The sequence below is a fragment of the Populus alba genome, chromosome 16 (genome assembly GCF_005239225.2).
Source record: "Populus alba chromosome 16, ASM523922v2, whole genome shotgun sequence".
Classification (NCBI taxonomy): Eukaryota; Viridiplantae; Streptophyta; class Magnoliopsida; order Malpighiales; family Salicaceae; genus Populus; species Populus alba.
In genome coordinates, this window is record NC_133299.1 from 3324397 (window position 1) to 3348578 (window position 24182).

General features: G+C 31.9%; 1 protein-coding gene and 1 pseudogene across 1 annotated transcript; both read right to left on the minus strand.

Moving 5' to 3' along the window:
- Positions 1–636: 636 nt before the first annotated feature.
- On the minus strand, positions 637–7073 carry LOC118031927 (probable methyltransferase PMT6; annotated as a pseudogene).
- Positions 7074–17127: 10054 nt separating this feature from the next.
- LOC118031933 (probable calcium-binding protein CML35) lies at positions 17128–18276 on the minus strand. The gene has a single exon (XM_035036442.2). The coding sequence runs from the start codon at positions 18096–18098 to the stop codon at positions 17448–17450; it is 651 nt and encodes a 216-aa protein (XP_034892333.1). The 5' UTR covers positions 18099–18276; the 3' UTR covers positions 17128–17447.
- Between the last annotated feature and the right edge of the window lie 5906 nt (positions 18277–24182).

Below are 24182 nucleotides of genomic sequence, written 5' to 3' on the forward strand. Positions count from 1 at the left end.
CCTAGGTAGAAAAATACTTATACAGCTTGTTTTCCTGAAGGGATGAGTGAAATCTCTCCTCTTGAATTCAACACCTCACTAGACTAAAGGGAGAGCACCTTGAAGGGGTTTCTTGCTTGTTCTTGCTGGTATTTTTAGATTTAGAAATCAACAGAGTCAATTGGGTTTGCTCTAACAAGGTTAAATGAGCCCATTATAGGTTGAGATTTAGAAATCAACACAGAGAGGGCCCAATGAGAGCCCATTCATGGTCGAATTTAACTTTGAACATCCCCCAGATGTTTCCCATGATAACATTTTTCCAATTATGCAAAGGGTCTCTGCCTTTTAATACGTATGAATTTATAGGAAGGAAAGAAAAAAAAGTCAACTTTTCAGTTCTTTGTGCTAGCACTTGCACCTTGAAAGTGTATATGTATTGACCCAATACGAATTTCATTAAAACAAAAACAGCAAATCTGTCCAAGAGGGTGGAAGGTGGGGAGGATAGTGCGTGGCCGGCTGATACTGTTTTTTTTGTAAGAAACTTGGGAGGAAAATCGAATTTCGATGGCCTGTATCTACTGAGATGTGTTTGTTGTAGGTGGAAAAAAAGAAAAAAAAACAGCCGAAATGAAGCACCGACAAAGCGACCTCTTTTGTTTAACAAGGTGCATATGCAAGATAGAAGGGAGGACATGAACAAAAGATGGTGAAGGTTATGGCTAGTGAACTGAAGGTACAAGTAACCTATTCTATCTTGAAAGAGAACCTGAGGTAAATATCTTGGATGCATGTACAACTTAAAACAATTGCCCAAAACTTCTTTCTGCATATTAGTACAGTTTCTATCTTCTTTTCTTTGTTTTCCAGAACATGCGATTCGACCTCCCATGGGAACTTTGGAGCTAAATCACGGACTCTTTGATGTAATGGATTCCTCATCTCTGATGATAACGAATCCCTGCACTTTAATAGTCTTAGTCTTAGAATCAGACATCGAAGTGGTATCAATATTATGTCATATAATGAATTATACAGTCCATTATTCACGTGCTTGTTATGAACGATGCCAGATACAGATAAGTGCACTGGTGTTATGAGAGCAGGTGACGTGGAATATAGTTCAGAGAAGCTGGCCATAGCTTTACATCTAGTTGCCTAAAGCCTATTCATTCTTCATCCCGGCATTCAACATATAACCTCTCTGACTTTTAAGACTTCGATAGATGAAATTTATTGAAAGAGTTGTGAAATACCTGAGGTTGTATGATATAGTCCATCTCCAGCATGATATCCTCTAGCAAGCAACCTTCTCCGTGTTCTTTGTAGTGTGTGAAGAGATGGTTGGCATGCAATAGATCATATGTACATGGATATGTTGAGAATGGCTCACAACTGATGTTAAAATACACATGGTAAGCAAGCTAGCATATGACAAATCCCTCTATCCATGGGGAAAAAGCTGAGCACCATTTTCAACTGATTGATGGTCTCTTACCAATCATGAAAAGCTCCCACGAGAACCCTGTCATAAATAGCTGACAAGGTATATTATTCATGCTCAGGGGAACTATATTCATCACCCAAACAGGCATCGAGTTCAAAGCCACAGCAAATCCGCCAATAAAAGCATTCATGTCCATGACATTATGTATATCCCTCTCATTGATATTCATCAGCTTCCAGTAATGGCCAACTTGATTTTTCCAGAATATGGCATCTGAAGAAAATTATTCTTCAGTTATCCCTGCAACGAGAAAGTGCACAAATTATCTTGTCAGAATTAATATTTAACATGTTTCATGAGTTTTCCTAGTAATCACAGCAATAGACTCCAAAAGACAAGGTTAAATGCTGGTCATTCATCTGAAACTTCCCATGCGAACCCTGCCCCAATGATTTTGATGACAGAAAAGCACAGGCAATCCTAGCAAGCTTGCCCCTAAGCTGCCTCCAACTACTTGAAACTTTGAAATGTATGTGATAGTTGATATCTATATCTTTCACTGTGCTCATCGTAAATGCACTGCAGTGCACTCAATTTTGAAACTAAAAGCTAATATAGTATGCAAATTTGAAAAAGATAACATACTCGGACATGACCAGGGGTCAGGAGGAAAAGCAGAGATAAACAAATACAATTTCCACCTACTTTAAGCTCATAAAAAGCACATGAGCGCACCAATTTTTCTGAGACGCTCTGAATAGACAGAAAGACGCTCTGGCCTAGGAGGGAGTTTGTGAGAATTTCTTTGTGCACTTCTTCTTGGTATGCAGTTTCTCAGTGGAGTTTTCCATGATGGTTTCCTGTCATCCACGGTATCACAGATGTTTATTTGCTTCATCTCTGCGTTCCAAGCAAGACATGACTCATTTTCTGGTTTGACCCAGATTGCGGTCTGAACTTCTCAGGCAATGAGTTTCCAGCACATAGCTGATGTCAGATTTACCAACTTATCCCAAATCAATGGATAATCTTTATCTTTTCTATAAACAGGTGGAGCCGAATAGACAAAATATCCATCAACTCGCAAAAGACGATTAACTTCTTTGAGTAAAATACCATCTGCACTAAAAAAAATAGAACAATAAAATAAAAGTGCACTTTCAGGTGTAAAACATGTAAAATCTAAACATAGATGAAGCAGCTTTTTTAACTCGACAATCCTAAAAAATGTTCAGGTGCTTGCAAATGCAATGAACAATAATTCAATTCTTGCTATCGACACATCAGGATAGCATCTGCATGTCAAAACTTACACAGTGCACTTTCACTAAACTGATTTAAGAGTTTGTACTGGGTGAAAAGATAGCTGATGCAAGTCATGTATACAGCAATCCGCTGGCATGTATAAAAGTATACTGGGAATCATGACTTATAAACTTCCATAGAAACGCATCTGTAGTTCCAAGTCTTTAATATTGTTCTTTTGTGTTACTATAGGCCATCCGAAAAGGTAAGAAATCAGAGATCACCTCGAACAATGAACCATCTCAAAAGAGTTTTGTGGCAATGGCAGCAGTCATGGCACCAAGTCCTCGTTCTAAAGAAACTGAATCTGATTTTCATGACCATCTTTGGGAGCAAAAGACATTGTTTGTATGTCCAAAGGAAGAAGATAAGATGGGAAGCTAGCAACGCCACAGCCAACATCCAGAACCTGAACAACCCCAGCTGAACGCAGATCACCTGTCATCAGTTGTCATATTTCCTAACCTGCACTTCGAAGAAAAATCATAAGAAATGGAACATGATATATAGCGCTTGGGTTTTGGAAGTATCATCAATTACTGGTATCATTGCCATTGTAGGAAATGATAAATTAACCAGTTTGAAAGCAAATAGGTGATATAAGAAGCTTAAGTTCATCTACCTCTCAATGTAATCAAAGGCCCCATTCTTGAAATGAGTGCCACCACCAGGGAACCACCATAGCTGATATTTCTCATGCACCCAGTTCTAGCCACCTTTGACTTCAGCAAGATGTGTATGATTCACATTGCTTCTCCACACATAATCCCTGCTGGTTGGCCATTTTATGGGCAATTTATAATCTTCTAGAAGTGGCACCAGGCAAAACAAACGCTTCTCAAGTGGAGGACAATGCCTCTCTAGCTCTTCTCTTCTAGAAAGATCCAAGGCCGGTAGCAAAGTTTTCACATAAGAAACATCATGGCAAGGAAGATACTCATTGAACTTCAAAGGGCACACATTCATCCCACTTTCTGGGATTACTAGTGGTGTTTGTCAATAAGCAATAGCAACTTTGTTGGTGAATGTTCAAGGACCTGCAAGTGTAGAAGATACAGTTGATAAACATGGTAGAAACCTAAGGTTTTAAGTTTCATGTGCAGTAATTAGCAACATGCCAAAGGCTGAATCAAATTAAACTATAGTTCGAGGATGAAACAGACACAGTTTGTGCATGTTCATGGTCACATGATCTCATTTTTTACTGCATGAGCTGTGATAATCCAGGTCTAAAGATTGGTTTAACATCTAATCTGACCTGTGGAATGTACATTTATCAATCCCAAATCCAGGATCGACCTAATCCCAAAATAACATCCATATGTGAACAGTGCAATGAGTACTCCCCTGAGGCTTCCTTTTGATAAATAGCACATTGTATGCAACTAGCAAATATGCTTGATGCAAATGAAAAAAATTACACAGCTGTAAAATAACATCCATATTTCCTTCTTTGATCCCCACTAAAATATGCCACTCTCAAGTCTATTTTCCATCAATATCAATTGTCAGAGACCTAGAGTCTGCAATTTAATATTACAGTACTCTATTTCTTTAATTTAGTAGATTCTCATTGTGATCTGTCAATCTATTTTATTAACAACCAATCTAACCCTCCAATCTCACAGGGGAGAAAAGGTAAGGGATGGTCAGGATCTTAATATCCTTCTATTAACAAAGAAAATGGTATCAATTCCATTCGGAGTATCCAGACATCTACGTGTTGAGTGGCCTTCAATACTGATTGTGCAATTTATGAGCTCCCTATTAAGTTTCCCAATTGCTACCAGCTCACTGGATTTATTGGCAAAACAATCTCATCAAGCAAAAAATTTCTCAGCCATATAGCCTAAAAAATCCAACTGGGTCAATCCAAAACGAACCAAGTTCAATTTTTGCAAACTTGAACACCAATTAAATGAAACAAAAACATAATTTCAACCCCCAGATAACAGAAAGAGAAAAAAGAAACCCCACAAAACTTAAGCTCCAAGCAAAATACCAAAATGTGACCAGCGTATATAAGAAAGACAACAACATTACATTCCCCAGCACAATTACATATATCATCTCCAAAAACACTATGCAGTGCAATAGATTAAATAAACACAACTATAAAGTCACAAACTTCACAAGAGAGAGAAAGAACATGCCGTGAGATGAAGAGGAATTGGAAGAGGAAGAGAGTTGAGAGTTGAGAGACATAAATGGAAGCATTGTCGTTTCCAAAACGAGTGCCAGTGTAAAATGAACCCACCATTAATAACAAAGCCACCATTATCGTCTGCTCTGTCTTGGAGTTGTTTCAGACACAAATCTAAGAAACAAGAAGTGTTGTGTTGTGAGTTAGAAAGAGAACTAGAGAGATCATTGCCTGATCGCCTACTTGTTTTTTGTTTAACGGTTTGGGCAGTTATTCACCGACTTTTTTAATCGGTACATGACATTTTGGTTTTCTTTTTTGTTTTATTTGAAAACCAAATTTTAGTCTCAAATGGATGATCCTATATCAGATCATATCATATGTTGGAGAATTTTTAAGGAAATATTTTCTTAATTATTTTAATTTATTTCCTATTTAACTTAAGAAATTAGATTTATAATTAATATTTTTTTTCCTAGTTTGTTTAAATTTTTTATTGTTTTTCCTCTAGTTTTCTTAAAAAAATTTCAATAAAAAAATTTTTAAATTTGAAAGTTCTTTGTAATTCCTTTCAGGAAAAATTATATATTATTGTACTTGTTATTTTTCTTGTGTTGTTTTCATTTGTATAAATCAGTATTACAACTCAACGATCGCGATAATTATTTGCTTCTTGTGTGCTAGAATTATCATTGTATAAAAGAAGAATAAAAGGTTTTCTTCTAAAAAAGTTATTCAAGAACTGATAATAAAAAACATGTAGAATAAATTACAAAATTAGCTCATTAGTTGGCAAAGATAAAAGTCTAGGAATCGTGATAAAAGTGACTATAATATTCATGATTAATTTTGAGAATCCTGTTTAAAAGAGGCATGAATAGAGAAAATAATTCCTTGATCAGGATGAGCATGATGTTGAAACTAAAAATTTTAATGATTTTAGTTTTTTTATGAATTAAAACCAACTACTAAAATCGGATGAGAATAATAAAGATAATGTTGAAGGAGAAAATTTATATGCAAAAAAAAAAAAAAAATTTATGATATCCAAGAAACAAGAACAAATTAGATTTGGTTTCTATGATGATTTTTCATGCAGCATAATTGTGATGTGCATTTTCTATGAAGCATATTGTGACGTGTCTTGCTTCTGCTTGAATATAATTTTAGAATTGATAGGGTCAAAAATAATTTTATATATTTCATATAAAAGTTATGAAAGTAAAATTTCATAAAATTTTCTCATATAACTAATATTGTATTCATAAAATTTTTTATATTCATGTCGTATCTATTACTGAATATTATTTATTATTTAACATGAAATAAAATTAATTAATTAATTATATATATATATATATATATATTCAATGAAAGAATTTTAAATAAAAAAAAATTACTTTGACCTTCTAAAATTGTAAGCAATCACATTTTCTTTTAAAAAATTACACTTTATATATATCATTGTTTATAATATTTATAATAGACATGCGAAAAATTAGTCAATAGAAAAGTTTGTAAAGATTTCAGGATTGCGTTATAATTGAGTTAATGATTAAAGAGCTTTACAATTAAATATCATAACTTTGTAATCAATTAAAAAAAAAAAAACTAATAGAACGTCAAAAGAAACCATTCACTCATCAACAAATGCAATCTCAACCCCCCACCTTGGATTAAAATACATTAGTGAGAATACTCTTGATAGAATGCTCTTGGCACAGCTGTTTTCTTCTGTTGGAGCCCCTGCCCTTCCCACAGCCCTTGTTGGCTCCACAGAGGAGATTAATCAGCAAGAATAAACTTTTTTTTTAGTTTAACGTGGGTGAGGCCAGCTTGCGCGTAGACTAATCTGGAGACAAACCTCTTGGTTCCAAGCTCTTATCACTACCACTAGACCACCACCTGTTAATTAACAAACTTGATTGAGATGCTCGATAACTCAATCTCAACATTGCCCTGCACGAATTCCATGATGAATTGTTGACCTTAATAACCGGCCTAGGGCTAATTTGATGATGTCTTGTCTTTATTTTCTTTGCCACCATAAGTTTTTGCCTTTCTTGGAGACCCAATTTGACTCAAGAACTTGAGTGGACTGCTCGCGTTCAAATCAGCAACCCCACGAAGCAAAACCCTCGAATTTGGACTTCTCTTGGTATGATTTGAAACGAGTGCTCCTTCAAGATCCCCCATTATCTCCCATGTGTTAGTAAGATCTAGATAATTGCTAAAAATAATAATAAGAAAAAAAAAATGTTCTTTCTACAGATTGTGAGTGATGGGATTTACAGAGCATCGAGCAACTGTTAACTTAGTGAACGAGCGAACTTCTATGGCCTCAATCTAGATGGAGAGAAGGGTCCTGCACCACGCCTTGTTACTTCAGAAACTCCAGCAGTATTTAGGAAAATCGTATGTTGATGTCATTGGGATTCAAAATGGAGCTGGCGAAAACAATTAATATCTTCCTACTTCACCTTTTCCAAATTCAAGAAACCACCTTTTCCAATGATTTGAATAAGTGGGATTTATAAGAAACCAAATTCAGGAAGATGGGTTTTTGAGAGAGAGAGAGAGAGAGATTTGTGAATATAATAATTTTATGGGTTTAAAAATAATTTAAATGATTGGTAAAAAACAATATAACTTAACTTATTAAAAATTAAAAAAAAATAAAAAACACTAAAATATAAGATGAAATTTTAAAAAAAAAATTATTGAAATGACAGCATATTAGATGATGTTTGTCACTCTGCAACCTAGTTCATGAATTTAACTAGGTTTAATAACTTTTATTTTACTAAAAAAAAATTCAATTAATTATATGATAAAAAATAGATGCTCGTAATTTTCATGCATTAACCCTAAAATATATATTTGTTTGAGATCATAATGACCTATACAAAGTTAAAAAAAAAAAACTATTTATAAATTTTAATTTCTAATAAATTAACATCGAATAATAAAATAAAAAATATATTTTTTTAATTATCAATAAATATTAATTAAAAGACTAAATTTCCAGTAAGAATACTATTAATTTATTGAATTCAAGCTTTAAGAGTTAAATAAAAAATAAAAGAAAAAAAATCTAAATTTAAGTGCTGTTTTGTTTTTAAAGGTATTTTGATAATTTAACTTTGCAAAAAAAAAAAAATGTAAAAAGATAATAGCAAACTCGATCAATTAAAAACTGCAAATTCCACAACTTTCTTGTCTCCATGAAATCTACCGGCTGCAAGAAGAGTGCCTCAGATCCTTTTATCAGCAAAAACCTCCATCTTTATAGTTATTGTCAATGCTTCTTTGAGCCTTCCAGATCGTCCTGAGAGATCGACAACGCAATTGTAATGGTCCAATTCAGGTTACACTGCTTGGCTTTGTTCCTTCCTCCATCATCTTATTGAAAAGTTCTGCAGCTTCAACACCCAGCCCATGGATTTCCATACCCCCTATCATGTTATATCTTTGGCAAGCATTCTGTCAAAAAATTCTCCAGCTGGAGAAATGCTTCCATATCTTACATACATGTCAAGGATAGAGGTTCCTAAGTGCATATTATTTTCTCAAACCCTCGCATGCACAACACCCTTGAAACATAACAATCAAAGTGAACGGAATTCTGTTCCGTCCACAACCTCATTTTATTGAAAAGATCAAGCACCAACAAAACTTCCTTCGAAAACAAACCCAGAAATCATCGATGTCAGGAACCAAATCTCTTTGAGACATCTCATCAAACACTTTAAGACCATAACAACCCACCAAGATTTTGCATAAACCTTCAATTATTGTATTACAAAAATACAAATCGGAAATCCAAACCCTAACTTCATTGCAACACAATGAACCATTTTTCCTAACAGCGAATCTCTCTTAAGGGACGAAACAGATCTGTTTATTGATGGAAGTGTGAAGCTGTCAACTTTAACACCCAATTCTCCCAGTCTTACACAACAACAAAACTTCACCAAAAGGCCAAAATCAAGATGGGATTTTATAATCAAATTCCATGTTACAGTATTGGGTTCTTTCTGTAAATTGTTGAATAGTGATGTCGCACTGTTTAGATAAGTGAAATGTGAATATAACGAAATGAGCTTTGAAGCAAAAAAGACATGTTGATTGGTCCCAGTTGAGATGATGATAAAAGCATGGGGTTTTTTTAAGAGTTTTGAGGACTTTACATAAATTTAGAAGTAAAGAAGGAGAAAAGGAGAACAACAGTTGGTCCAAGTTGAGATAATGACAGTGGAACTCTGCATGTAACGCTCCAACAGCGCAAGGAATGGAATCAAATACGGGACGTCATAGGAGTTAGTCAGGGATTCGGGTGCTGAAATTAATAGATAAGCTGTTTCAAAGAGAGTTTCCAACAACATGCACAATTGGTCATCAAGTTTTCAACTGAAACCAACAAGGGGAAGTGCCTTTGGATAGTTCATTCGTGCTCTTAGGAGATGCTACAATTCCGGATCATTCATGAGAAACATCATTTTCGTGGTGCAAATGAATCTATGTGAAAACAACGTACAGAGAAACTGAATGGCTTCACTTCTGTGTAGAAACAGAAAAGGAAGAGGTCGATGAAGGCTACAAAAGTTAGCAGCCTTGAGAACCAGCACAGATAGACTACTAACGGTGCAACTCTAGCATTATTCTGTCAACGTCCACAAATGAAGTGAAGTCAATATTCTGTAGGGTAATTTTCCCGGTATATAATTCACTTGTATGATCAGAACAAAGAGGGAAACACATTCGATTCAGACTTCCATGAATTGCACTCATCCTTGGAACCTAATTGTCTTCATCTGCTGGGTTCACGTTTGAAATATTTTGCAGTAACCGGACTCGATAAATAACAGTATCAGTTCTGTCACAAAAATGACACAAGAATGTGATGGCTCGTCAGAACCAGTCTGATCAGTTGCAAAGATAAAGCCTAACGCGCTCATTTTTTGTAGCTTCATGCATTTATGCCAACGTCAAAATACAAGAGAACCTCAGATGATAACTTACAACAATTTTCACCATCTTAAGTTCTGGCAGCAGCAAAAGAAATCAAGCCACATTAGCCCAACCCCTGCATACCACTTGATAATACCAGCATCTTCCAGAGAAGCGAGTATGCTGATTGGCCAGGGACGACCCATGTTATTTGTAAACCCAGCCTTCCTTACAGCCTTCCTTACAAATTCAATAGGTGCAGAGACTTTCCTGCATAGTTTTCTCAGATTATCCACGTATGGTTCTCTCAGCCTACTTCCTGTAATCTACGCCAAAAGTTTGAGTATAGCTCTAAGCCACAAGACTTGTGTTGTATTTGTCAATAGACCCATCTGAGTTAAACTTTATTTTATACATCTAGCGACTGCCCACAACATGCTTATCTTTAAGAAGTTTGACAACACTCCATGTTTTATTTTGATAAGGACTTGCAGCTCATCATGCATCGCATGCCGTCATTCATCCTGTGAATTTGCCTCCTAAAAATTTCATGGTTCATGCACATCAAAGATAACAGTAAGAAAAGCAATATATTCGATTGAGAGATGTTGATATGTAAGGTAATTAGAGATAGGATGTCTTGCTGCGTAAGTGACAAAGTCTTGTAACTTTATTGGAGGAGCACGGTGACAGATTGGATTCCTAAAAGGTTGTGGCAAAGGAGAATGATTAGCATAATCACCCTCAAAATACATGGTAATAAGAATGACAAGGGGGTGTTATAGAGGAGACACAAATTGCAAAGGAGACTGAAGAGACTGATTAGCAGAATCACCCTCAGAGTCCGAGATAATTGGAATGACAACTCTTGAGTTAGAATGCATATCTGCAACTGTGGTGGAGAAGTGTCTATCATGATTGCTACTATCATCAGCTTTGGAATCTGCAGGGTTGTGTTCAAAGTATGTACTAACAGGACCACATTCCTTTCATTAGTAGGCATACCATCAGGGAAGGAGGAAGTGTCGTCTACAACAACTAGGTGTATCTAAAGATAAAGTCAAGTCTATAGAAGCAGCATTAGATAGAGGAAACAATTATGCCAAGTCTTCTTGTTGATTCCTATTTTTAAATTATAAAGAACTTTCTTTAAATTGAACATCTCTTGATGAGCAATCTTTTAAGAGGAGGATGGTAGCATTTATATTCCTTTTAGAGGAGTATCCCAAATAAACACAATTAGTGGCTCTTGGATTAAACTTGTTCTTATGTGAAGTTTGTATATGAACAAAACAAGTGCAGTCAAACACTCACAAATGAGATCAATCAAATGGCTATTTCTGCAAAACCTTAAGAGATGATTTAAAATAAAACACTTGGCTAGGTAGCGGATTGATTAGACATGTATCAAATAACACTATGTGAGATCAAAACAATTTAGGAACATGCATGATTAATTCTCCTGTCTAAGATTCTTCTTTCTCTTTTGTTTCTTCATGGTATCAGAGCATGTCCTTAATACCCTACTAATTGTTTGAAATTCATATGAAAGACCCATTCAAGATTGATAATGCTGATGGCACCAATAGATCCTATAATATGTTGAAAGGAGAGCCAGATCCTGATCAACATTTAGGTTCAGTATTGTTAAATGAATTTAACTATCTCTTTTAGTTAAGAGTTATGACAATTGCTCTTGATAGAAGATCTAAACTTGACTATGTCAATGGCTCCTGATTCTCCTTCACAAGCTTATGAAGCTTGGCAATGTAAGAACCAACTTGTTATGTTTTGGTTACTTAATTCTATGAAAAATTATATTGCTAAAATATTCAACTACTCAGAATCCTTTTTAGAACTATGGGAAGTTGTTAAAGAGATATATGGAAATCAGAACAATGCAGCTTATATTTTTCAAATCAATAAAAATCTTGCTAATCTACAACAAGATGGCAAGACTTATGTTCAATTACTTGGGATCCTGAAATGCATATGGAGTGAACTTGGACTAAAACATCCCCACACGATTGATGCAGCAAAATTAAGGAAACATGAAGAGGAGGACAAGATCTTTCAATGTAATTTTAGCTAGTCTCTGTTCAGACTATGAAGATCTTCGCAACATAATTCTTATGAATCCTAATCTTCCATCCATTACTAATGTGTGCGCTACTATTCAACGAGAAGAAGCTTGCAAAAAGATTATGAGTTCTAATTCTAAAATCTCTTTATCAAAAACTCGTGTTTATGTTATCAATAAATTAATAAACAATGACAGACTTTACAAGGGCAAACGACCGATCTAAAGTGCCACCATTGTCATACTATTGGTCATTCTATTGGGAGGTATTGAATTCTTGAGTTGAAGCTGAATTCTGAAAATAAAAAGAGATCTCAAAAGGGCTATGAGCGTAAGGCTCACGTTGTTGTTGCTTGAGAATTTTTCTACCAACCCATCAGCTCTTCTTAATGACTTTCCTGTTTATCTTAAGAAAAAGAGTGATAATGTCATGACAACATTTGCCACTGATTTTGTGGCGCTCCATGATAGGTTTGCGGGCTTCCTTGCAAACTATGCAATATGTGTTGCTGGAGGAATTTGCAATCTGTATTGGAATGAGAATTTATCTATTGCTTTCCTTCAATACAAACGATGCAATAATTACAACTCGAAATGAGAGTTAGTAAAGGATTGGTGTCACATCTGTACAGGAGTCTGGTGCTGCTTTAGTGGCTGGCAGGTAGTCAGACAGAATTGGGAGCTCGAGTGAAAATTCTTGCTTTCCGAGGGCCTTCTTTCGCTCGGTGCTGTAGGCTGGCTCGTGCTATCTGTGGTAGCTAGGGTAGATCCTCTTTCTATTGTTTAGCTGTGACCATGAACCACCAACGTTGAAGAAGTTGCCTCTGGTGGTCTCGTACTTTAAGCAGAAAGTCCCTCGAAAGTCACTTAAAGAGCTTTTTTTTTTTCTATTGTAAATTAAACGGTACATAGAGTCATTTGAAAACGCGGTCGAAACAAGTTTAAAATTATTTTTTTTATGTGTTTAAATTATTTTGACATTAAATCCCACCTAATTATTCCAAGTTCAACAACCTGCAATAAAAGAAAAATATTTGAGATGGGTTGCTAAGACCATAAAAACTTGAGAAAAAAAGGTTGGTCAACCAATCTGCACAGCTGACAACTAAGAAAGGATTAAGGGCCCTTAACTAATGTTACAACCTCCTACATTAAATTGGCTTTGTTGAAGGATAGTGTTCTGTCTCAGTCTAGGTGGACATCCATCATAGAGACTGTAGGCTTGTAATTGTCTCTGAGTTAATGGTGGACCTCTCATATTTAATGCTCTGTCTCGGGCCAGGCTCGTCATTGATTTAACGATAAGTTTGCATAAAAGTAGGTAGAGGGGGTGTAACCGTGTAATTGATTTAATTCTCAAATATTAAGGATCTAATTAGCCTTTCTTAATCACACTAAAAAAATATCAATTTTTTCTAAACCAAAAATACTTTTTGTAAGCATGAAATCACTTTTAAAACAGGGAGTCTGAAACCACTAGCTTGTCCTGGTCATAAAACGATGAAGTCCATTTTTTTTTCTTTAACCAAAGTTGAAGGAGGCAAAGGAAGTTTCCTGGAAAAGGTCACCACATTGGAGGAAACGCATCCGATGTCTTCATCCTGCATCCAAGCGAAGACTATATATTTGATTAACTTATTAAAACGAAGATTAATAACATAAACAAGACAAAATGATCAACACCGAATGTCGTTTTCCTAATCCTTAAGCAAGACAGTGATACCTCTTGATATGTTTTGTAGTAAGAATTGCAATGCATTTTAATTGTTTTCTTCCATGCATGATCCCCACCAGAATTGAGACCAAGCATGAAACATGAAACCATGTCCTCGCCCCTCACTTCACGCCAAAATCGCCCATTTTCAGAGACTTCTACGGGTCTCAACGACGACCTATAGAAGGGAGATGAGTGTGATAAACGCATTCAATTTGATTGAGTCTGAAGAACTAGATCTGGACTCCATTGGCAGACCTTTTACCAGTAGGGCTCCGATTCTACTGTCAGCAACACTTTTCCTTTAAGAAGTGATTGCGGGTTTCATGTTTCAAAGAGAAGTCAATCTCGTCTTCTAAACACCAAATAAGAAAGAAGAAAAACCTGATGGAGGATAATGTCTTGTAACCCACCGTTTATCTGTTTTTGAACAAATCAGCCAATATAAAAGGTTTCGATAGTTTTTTTTTTTTTTTTTAACCTTTTCCTCAAACATTGAAGGTGACAGAGATGCGATGACCTACCGGCCGTTTATCTGTTTAGTATATCGATCGACTTGAAACCCTAAAACAACTTGCACAAAACTCGACCATAAATTTAATAATTCGAGGGTCTAGAGAAAGAAATAAGATTTAAGTATATCATTTAAGGTGGTATATGTTTTTTTGCGGGAAATGATTTTTATTTTTATTTTTTTATGTGAAATACATATTAAAAAATAAATGAATTATAAATATTTTTAGTCAATTCTTGAATAGTAATTCATTTTAAAGAAAAAATATTTTAACCTTGTGAAATATATAAAAATATTTTATTTATATTACTAACTTATAACCATTATTTAACCACGTCAATTATTGCTAATATCATCATAATCGATATTATTATCAGCACATCTCTACCACAACCCCACTACTATCTATTATCACCACAATTATAATTTATTATCAATATAATTATTGTTTTATTATTATCACAGAATGACTATTCAACACTATTACTCTCATGACAATAATTATTTTCTCATTATCACTACCACTCGTTTTCTACCAACATGATCAAAACCACAACCACCATTATCAATATCGATGATAATATTATTGTTAACTCAATCATCATCACAAATGTTATTATTATAGTCATCACCATCATTATTATCTCAATTACAAATATTATATTATAACTTTTCTCCTCTTATTACCATTAATAAAAATAATTTATTCTACACAAAAAAAAAAATCTCATATATCCAAATAATAGAAAATAACTCATATTTTAATAAAGTAGTTTCCATAAAAAAAATTCTAGGAAAAAAAAAAAAAACAAACCCGTAAAATGAAGAAAAAGTTCAAGTTTATAGTTTGGTGGTGCTCTTTCAAAGACAAGAGAAGCGGATCTAAAATCCAAGTCCTAGTATCAATCTATAAGAATTTATTTTAAAAAAAAAATCAACAATTTACAAATATTTATTTGATAAAATTAAATTTTATGATCTATCTTGATACATATTATAAATATAATGTATCTAAAGTAATGTTTTTCCTACTTCCCAATTTATTATTTTCACTCCATAATCTCTTTTTATTATTTAAATAGATCAAAATATTTCTAATTATGTTTTTCATAACAAATTGATATTATATATCAGTTTTATGTTTACATCTAGAAAATATAGCTAAGAGAAGAAATTATTCCTTTTTGTATATTACACATGCCAGATATATTTTTTACTTTTCGTTTAATTTAGTTTATGATTCTATAATAACTCTTCAATTTAGTCTTGAGTTTATCCCACTCGAGCCTAAGCCATGTTCTTTTAATTTAATTTTTAATTTTTTTATAACTCTTAAATTTAGTCCCAAATTTTATCTCACCCAAACCCAATAAACATCCAAATAAAGAGACAAGAAGGGAAGAGAAAAGGAAAAGACAATTGGCGAACTAGGTTAGTGTATTATGGTCGTATTCATGACTCAGGTCAGTGTATTATGGTCGTATCCATGACCTGAGTCATGAATTTGATGGTTAACTCAAAATAATAAGAAATATTATTGACATCTCAAATACCTTCCCGCAGTACTGGATAATGTGGATGTGTGTGTATTTATGAAATTTGTTTATATATGATCTAGTTTATGTATAAAAATATCCTTTTAACATTTGTTAAAAGCTTATTTATTGAGAACTAAATATTATAATAATTGAACAATTCGGAATTTCAAAATTTTTTAATCTAATTACATCATATATCTAAAGAGTGTCCCGTTTAACATTTTCAAATTTAATTAAATGGATATTTACAAGTGTCTAAAAATCATTATTTAGCTTTTCTTATTTTTTATTATCTAAATCATTATCATAAATAAATCTTATTATGATAAAAGTTTTAAGAAAGTTACTATAATGATAACCGAAGCTAATATGGACTGATCAAGGTCTCCAAACATTGTCAGCACGAATAACGCTGCTCATAATAATATAATTATCACTTAATAATTATCAGATTTCAAAAAAAAAATTCTTGTTTACAGAATATTCTCTCTTTAGTTAGAACACTTTACACTGCAAAATTAATAATTTCTTGGACATTCCTACGTACCTCCTTTTTGACCATGTGACATGAAAGAACCGAAAGACTTAATTGGAATAATTTATTCAAACACTAGATTTTATTTTTATTTTTTATGATTTTATTCTTCAAACACAAGAAGTTATAATATTTTAATTAGGTGCTAAAATATTATTTATATTATTTTATAACATATATTTTTAAGTAATCTCAAATAAAAAAAATTTAGACTTGAAATTTATACATATTTATATTATTTTATATTTAATTTTAATAATATTTGAATTCATAATCATTTGGTTATTTTAATTTAAAAATTTAAACTTTAAATTATTAGGTGAAATTTAATAATTTCAATAATTTATTTTCATGTATATTGATAAAAAAAATTGAATTTAAAATTTATACATATTTATATTATTTTATATTTAATTTTATAAAAAATTAAAAATAATAAAATTTAAACTCATAACTATTTGGTTATTTTAATTTAAAATTTAAAAGCTTAGCTGAAATTTTAATATATAATTTATATTATTCTTTAATAATTTCAATAACTTATTTTCAATACATGTATGTTGATAAAGATGAATCAAATAATTTCATAAATACCAATTCATAAATTACAATAAAAGATGAATATTTAGTCCTTTAGATAAGTTTAAATATTGCACAGATAAACATTTATAAATTTCAATTTGAGTTCAGATAAATTAGCACTAGAATTAATTCGATACTCAAAAACAACACTGAAACCAGCAGGGATGGATGGAATTTCCATTACTAATAATAAATTAATGTAGTAATAATTATTTTTTTATTTAAAAATATATTAAAATAATATTTTTTTTATTTTTAAAACATTATCATATGCAAAGCACAACAGGCTTGAATCTAATCCCAAGCCGAGTTTTGCAATTAGGATTTGAAAAGAATATGAAGAAAGTCTTTGATCATCATATATGATGGATGTAATCACCATGATCATCAAAGCCACATCTTGCAAATTAGTAATATACGATTGAGGGAAGTACAATTTTCTCAGCAAGATCAACCAACCACAACCGTTCGATTGGATGATCCTTCTTCTGTGATCTCTTCTGTGATCTCATTTCCCTAACTAACCCCACACAATCCAGTAAACACTTCAAGTTAAGAAAATAAGACCCAAAGAGGAAAAAAGAAAAAAAGAGAAAGAAAAAGAAAGAACATTTTTTCAAGAGCAACAGACAATCATCACGTAATTTATAATCATGCTCATCTCTGCAGTTCCATCATACGACAAAAGTCCTCAAAGCACACAAACCCATCTCCGTTCTTATCAACCACTGCTATCATACCCTTGCAATCTTCTAACGTGCACTTTTCGTCGCCAAATGCCTTGTAAACATTTAATAATTCCTCTGCCGTTATCTTTCCGTCACGATCCGAATCAAAAAACACAAAGGCGTCTCTCAGCTCGTCATTCCCAGCCGGCTCGCAAGCCGACCCGAGACGACTCGCGAGTACCTCGACACTAATATGGTCCACCTCACCTAACATAACGGCCATCTCCTCGCTGCTGGGAGGCTCGGCCCCAAGCCGGGTAAGAAGAGCCTCCAGCTCGTTTCTCGAGACAAGGCCGTCGTTATCTCTGTCAATTACCTTGAAAGCCTGGGTCAACTCGAAATAAAAATCGGTCGACAAATCGGACCAGTCACCCGATATTTGTGGCAAAACACTAGTAGGAGTCCGAGAACCAGCGTTGGCTGCAGCGGAATTGGGTTTGACGTTAGAGACGGAAGCATCGGAGGCATCGGTGGAGGCGGTACCTGAGCTAAACGATGATGGTTCTGATCTTGATAGCATGGATCGGTCTTTTTTGGAGCCGAACAATCGTTTGGGGCTGAGTTTTTTTATGAGTTGCATGGCGAAATCTGAAGGATTGATGGAGACCCAGGAGGAGGAAAGGGCTGTAATTAAGACAAAAAGAAGAGAAACAATTGAAGGTTGTTGAGACGAAAGATAGCAGAAGGATGGTGCTTAAATGGAGTGTGAAGGCCATGAGGCAACTTCCACGAAGCTTCCACTTAAGGAGTACACATATATATATTTCACTTTTTCGGTGTGGAGGCCAGTGCTATAGATAATATCTATATATATATATATATGGGCCCGCGCTACTACACTACGGCTCTGTATTTTTTAAAAAAAGTCGGTATTAAGTAATGCAAATATTCCGTAATTTATTCGTGAAAAATGATGTCTAAATGAAGTTCATGCAAATTAATTATTTAAGTTATAATATAAATTGAGATTAATAAGTTTATTTTATTTTAATTAGATAATAAAAAAAAATAATGATATTAATTTAATTTTTTTCAAAAAATATTATGATACCTTGGGAAAAAAAGTGGGGGCACAAAATTAGATAAAACAATTAAAAAAAATAAACTAGGTCACCAACCACAAAGAACATAACATGGAAAAAAATTAACTACACAAAAAAATCTAAAATAAAGAAAAAAGATAATTAAAAGAACAAGAATGAAATAAAAATAAATAAGATGTCAATCAAATATATTCAATTGGAGGGTTAAATTAAAAAGAAAAAAAATTTTAAAAAATAAAAAAATAAGGATCAAATTGAAAAACAATACACTATGAACTTAGATTGAATTGTACAATTAAAAACCAATAAAACTTTAACAAAAAATCCAAGAAAAAAAATAAAAATAAAAAAATAAAGATCAAATTGAAAGGAAAAAATAATACATGATAAGTTGTAATTCAAGGACTAAATTGAAAACAAACAAAAACTTATAAAAAAGCCAAGAAATAAAATAGAAATAAAAAAATAATGACTAAAATTATAATACAAAAAATAAAAATGACAAACATTTATTTTTGTAGGGAGGAGGGAGAAAAGAAGAAGAAAAAAGTGGCCACCGATGACAAATTATCCATTCAACCCTAACACGCGTCGCACCATAAGAAAAAAAAACATGATGACATTTCCAAATTCACGATGAAAAGTTAGGATCGGTCACTGGAAGACATTGCATGCGCCATTTAAAGGTCGTGGATGCCTCTCATACCCTGACATGTGGTAATCACAAGCCAACAACCTTTTGAATATATAAATTTAATTATTCAATATAAAAAAAACAAAGATACCCTTAATGAATTCAAAAATAAAAAAGTTACATGAAAAGATGAAAAGGCCTATGAACCCATGCCTTGTTTTTTTTTTCCTGATTCCAACGGCAAATATATCTCTTATATTTTCTAAAATTAAAAAAATAGAAATACTATTGATCTAATAATCCATTGAAAAAGATTGAATTACCATATAACTTAAGGCATTATTTTTGCTCAATCGAGAGTAAAAAAATAATTTTACTATTGAAGTGAATAGTATTTTTGTTTGTGAACAATAATTTTTCTTATGTGTATTTTTTTAATGTTAATATTTTTTTAAAAATAAACTATTAGATGGGAGACTAGTTTAGACAACTTGTGCTACGCCGCGTGTCAACTTATTTTTGGCATAAAAAATATCAAAAAAAATTAAAACTCAAGAGCTTTAGACCGATCTACAAGGACAGACCCAAGAATCTTGGGCTGGTTGCATCGCCGAACCCTAGAGCATTTCCCTACACCTAGTAGGGTTGCAAGACTCACAACCCCAAGTTACTTGGGTCTAGAAGGGGATATCAGATCCAAGTTAACAACAACAATAATAATTGATTTTACCATTCAAATCAAATCTATGTTTTTTTTCTAAAGTAATAATATTTTTTTCAAATTTAATACTATTAATGAATATAATAATATTAATAATAATATAAAACGTATCTTGCCCAAGTTTTTATAGTATTTAATCTCTTCAAATAAAATTTATAGTTCTTTTATAGTAATAATATTTTTTTTCAAAATTTAATAATAATAATAATAATAAACTCGTATGATCCAAGTACTTATAGTTTTTAATCCCTTCAAATGAAATTTATGGTTTTTCTTCAAAAGTAATAATTTTTTTTTCAAATTGATTAATGATACTAATAATAATAATAATAATAATTTTTAATTTTACCCTTCAAATCAAATCTATAGTTATTTTTCAATATTAATAATATGGTTTTCAATTTTATTAATTATTATATTAATAATATTAATTATAATACAAACATTAATATTTGTAAGACAAATAATAATATTTATGGAAAACAAACTCAACGTCACTTGTACCATAAATTTTTTTTTTTTTTTGAAAAACAATACACTATGAACTTAGATTGAATTGTGCAATTAAAAACTAATAAAACTTTAATAAAAAATCCAAGGAAAAAATAAAAATTGAAAGAATAAAGATAAAATTGAAAGAAAAAAAAATAATACATGATAAGTTGTAATTCAAGGACTAAATTAAAAACAAACAAAAACTTATAAAAAAAAAAAAGCCAAGAAAAAAAATAGAAATAAAAAAATAATGACTAAAATTAAAATACAAAAAATAAAAATGACAAACATGTATTTTTTTAGGGAGGAGGGAGAACAGAAGAAGAAAAAAGTGGCCACCGATGACAAATTGTTCATCCAACCCTGACACGCGTCGCACCATAAAAAAGAAGACATGATGACATTTTCAAATACACGATGGAAGGTTAGGCTTAGTCACCAGAAGACATTACATGCGCCATTTAAAGGTCGTAGACGTCTCTCATACCCTGACATATGGTGATCACGAGCCAACAACTTTTTGAATGTATAAATTTAATTATTCAATATAAAAAGATAAAAATACCCTCAATGAATTCAAAAAAAAAAAGAAAAGAAAACTACATGAAAAGATGAAAAGGCCTATAAACCCATGCCTTGTTTTTTTTTTCCCCCGATTCCAACGGCAAAAATATCTCTTATATTTTCTAAAATTAAAAAATTAAAATACTATTGATCTAATAATCCATTGAAAAGATTGAATTATCATCTAACTTAAGGCATTATTTTTGCTCAATCAAGAGTACAAAAATAGTTTCACTACTAAAGCTAATAGTATTTTTGTTTGTGAACAATAATTTTCTTTATGTGTGTTTTTTTTTTTAATGTTAATACTTAAAAAAAAATAAACTATTAGATAGGAGACTAGATAGACAACTTGTGCTACACCGTGTGTCAGCTTGTTTTTGGAATAAAAAATATATATAAAAAATTAAAACTCAAGAGCTTTAGATTGGTTTGCAAGGACAGGCCCAAGAATCTTGGGTTGATTGCATCGCTTGAACCCTAGAGCATTTCCCTACGCCTAGCAGAGTTGCAAGACTCACAACCCCAAGTTATTTGGATCTAGAAGAGGATGTCAGATCCAAGTTAACAACAACAACAAAAATAATTGATTTTATCCTTCAAATTAAATCTATGTTTTTTTTTTCTAAAGTAATAATATTTTTTTTTTCAAAATTTAATAATAATAATAATAAACTCGTATGATCCAAGTTCTTATAGTTTTTAATCCCTTCAAATGAAATTTATGGTTTTTCTTCAATAGTAATAAATTTTTTTTTCAAATTGATTAATGATAGTAATAATAATAATAATTTTTAATTTTACCCTTCAAATCAAATCTATAGTTATTTTTCAATATTAATAATATGATTTTCAATTTTATTAATTATTATATTAATAATATTAATTATAATACAAACAATAATATTTGTAATACAAATAATAATATTTTTAATACAAATAATAATATTTATGGAAAACAAACTCAACGTCACTTGTACCAATCCAGCGCAATGATAGAGAAATTATATCTATTGATAACAAACAATTTAGTAATTTATAATTAACACGCCATGCATATCATTAAAAAATAATAAATTATAAATAACTCATAATTTATCACAAGAACTAACGAACTCTTTCTCGTTAAGCATCACTATGATTCACACTGAAAACACTCAAAGCATACAATACAGTACTGATATTTTTTAGTATTTGTTATAATATGATTTGCTGATTATGGGACCTGCCTTCCATGTCTTGGAAATCACAGCAAAGGGAACCGAAAAAGAGTGTCTTTCTTTTCTACTTGAAAGTTATTTCCCTTTACGATTTTTGTACCGATCCCCTTGTTTTCTTGTTGCTCTTGTAAGATTCATGGGTGTGAATGGTTTGCTTCAAACCTATGGGAACATCATAGTTTTCAGACTTAACATATCCACTAATCTGAAAAGGAGTTTGATTTGTTGATTTTTTCACGTTAATCTATAACTTGTCAGATTAATTTGAATTAATTATTCTCATTAAAATAAAAATATTTTGTTTTTTTAAGATATTGATTTGACTAGGTTTAAACTGGTCAATAAAATCATTAAATATTTGATAAAAATCTTGAATAAATTTAAATGGGTTAATGTCTCCTTTGATTTAATTAAAATTTTAATTCAGATTAGATCTGGTAATGTTTAGGAACACGACCCAAATATTATTTGACAAAAAATTAAATACTTTTTGCTTGTAATTATTTTTTATGTTTTTGGATCATTTTGATATGTTAATATAAAAATAAAAAAATTATTTAGAAATACTTACCAGAAAAAAAAAAATCACCTGCTAACACAATATCAAACTCTACTTGAAGGAGATCTTATCTGCTTCTCCTAAGTTAGAAATTTCCGGGATGGTTTTAGTGATTCAGAAATTAGTGATTCAGAAATAAGTAACAAGGACATGTTCACTTAGCTAGCTTACGAAATTATTTTGTCTAGTTCAGGTGTTAGATTAGGAGTTAATTGATTCCCTAACCACCTTCTGGGTGATTATTTCTTTGTTTTAAACATTACAAACAATTGAACCTTCAAAATCCATCTTCGTCACAATTGAATTATATTTGTGAGGTTGATTTTGTGAGTTAATTTTCCGGGAAGATGTTGTCATGACTTTTTTTTTTTTTTTTCTGTTTCAATGGATGATGATAACCTAGAATTTCAAAAGCATACAGCGGACCGAAGAAGTTTCCAGTTATTTAAGCAATAATTCAGAAGAAAGCAGGGTATGAGTTTTGACCATGCTATTGCGCTACGTAATACAAGAGACTTGTAAATGCAACGAAATTGATATTTTCAACAATAACTCTGTAAGTTTATCCAGGATGTTTCTTGAAAAATAATTAGTGATATCCTGTTATTTATTTTTTAAATTTATCTTAATTAAATAAAAATATTTTTATAATTTTTGATGGATCGAGAGTTTTATCCTCTCTAGATCTATATTTTTCTTCAAGATGAATGCAGAAAGTAGTTACTTCCTATAAATTTCAAAGATGATCTACCATTGAGCAAATTCAAGAATCATGAAAGGGAAAATAAAATATTGCCCACCTTTATTTTCTTCTTCTAATAAAAACCCTAAGATGGAATGAGCTCCGCAATCCCCAACACAATAATTAGTTTTTTTCTTGTCTTTTTCCAGATATAATTATCAATTTTTATAATATACGAGGGAGATAAATATAAGAAAAGGGGAGAATCAGTAAAGAGGGAATTAAAAATTTTAAATTTTAAGGAAAAGAAAGATATTTGTATCATTTTTATTTCTCCTAGCAAAATAATATTTTTTTTTTAAAAAAAAAGGTAATGACTTGAGCGTAAAAAAGGGAAAAAGCGAAGAAAGAAAAAAGATGCTTGCATGGAGATTCATTTCATGGACAGAAGTTACAAGTCGGGCATCTGAAACTAAACTTTGACAACACCCTGTCTAAATGGCAATTGCATGGAAGCTTTCCAAGTTACCAAGTCTTTCATTTCTGTCGGAAAAAAGAAGGAAAAATCAGATGTCTTTCTTAAGTTCTTAGCATCCTTTTAATTTCTCTTCACTCTTTTCAAAGACTTGTATTGACAATCAACAAAGGTGAAAAAAGTTAATATGTTATACAAATCTTGTAATCATGTGGTCATACAATTTATAATCAAGATTAAAATTTTATCTCGAAAAGCTGAAAGAAATATA

Bases quoted from the DNA above. Each gene is read 5' to 3' on its own strand.
- LOC118031933 (XM_035036442.2), bottom strand. From the start codon at position 18,098: ATGCAACTCATAAAAAAACTCAGCCCCAAACGATTGTTCGGCTCCAAA.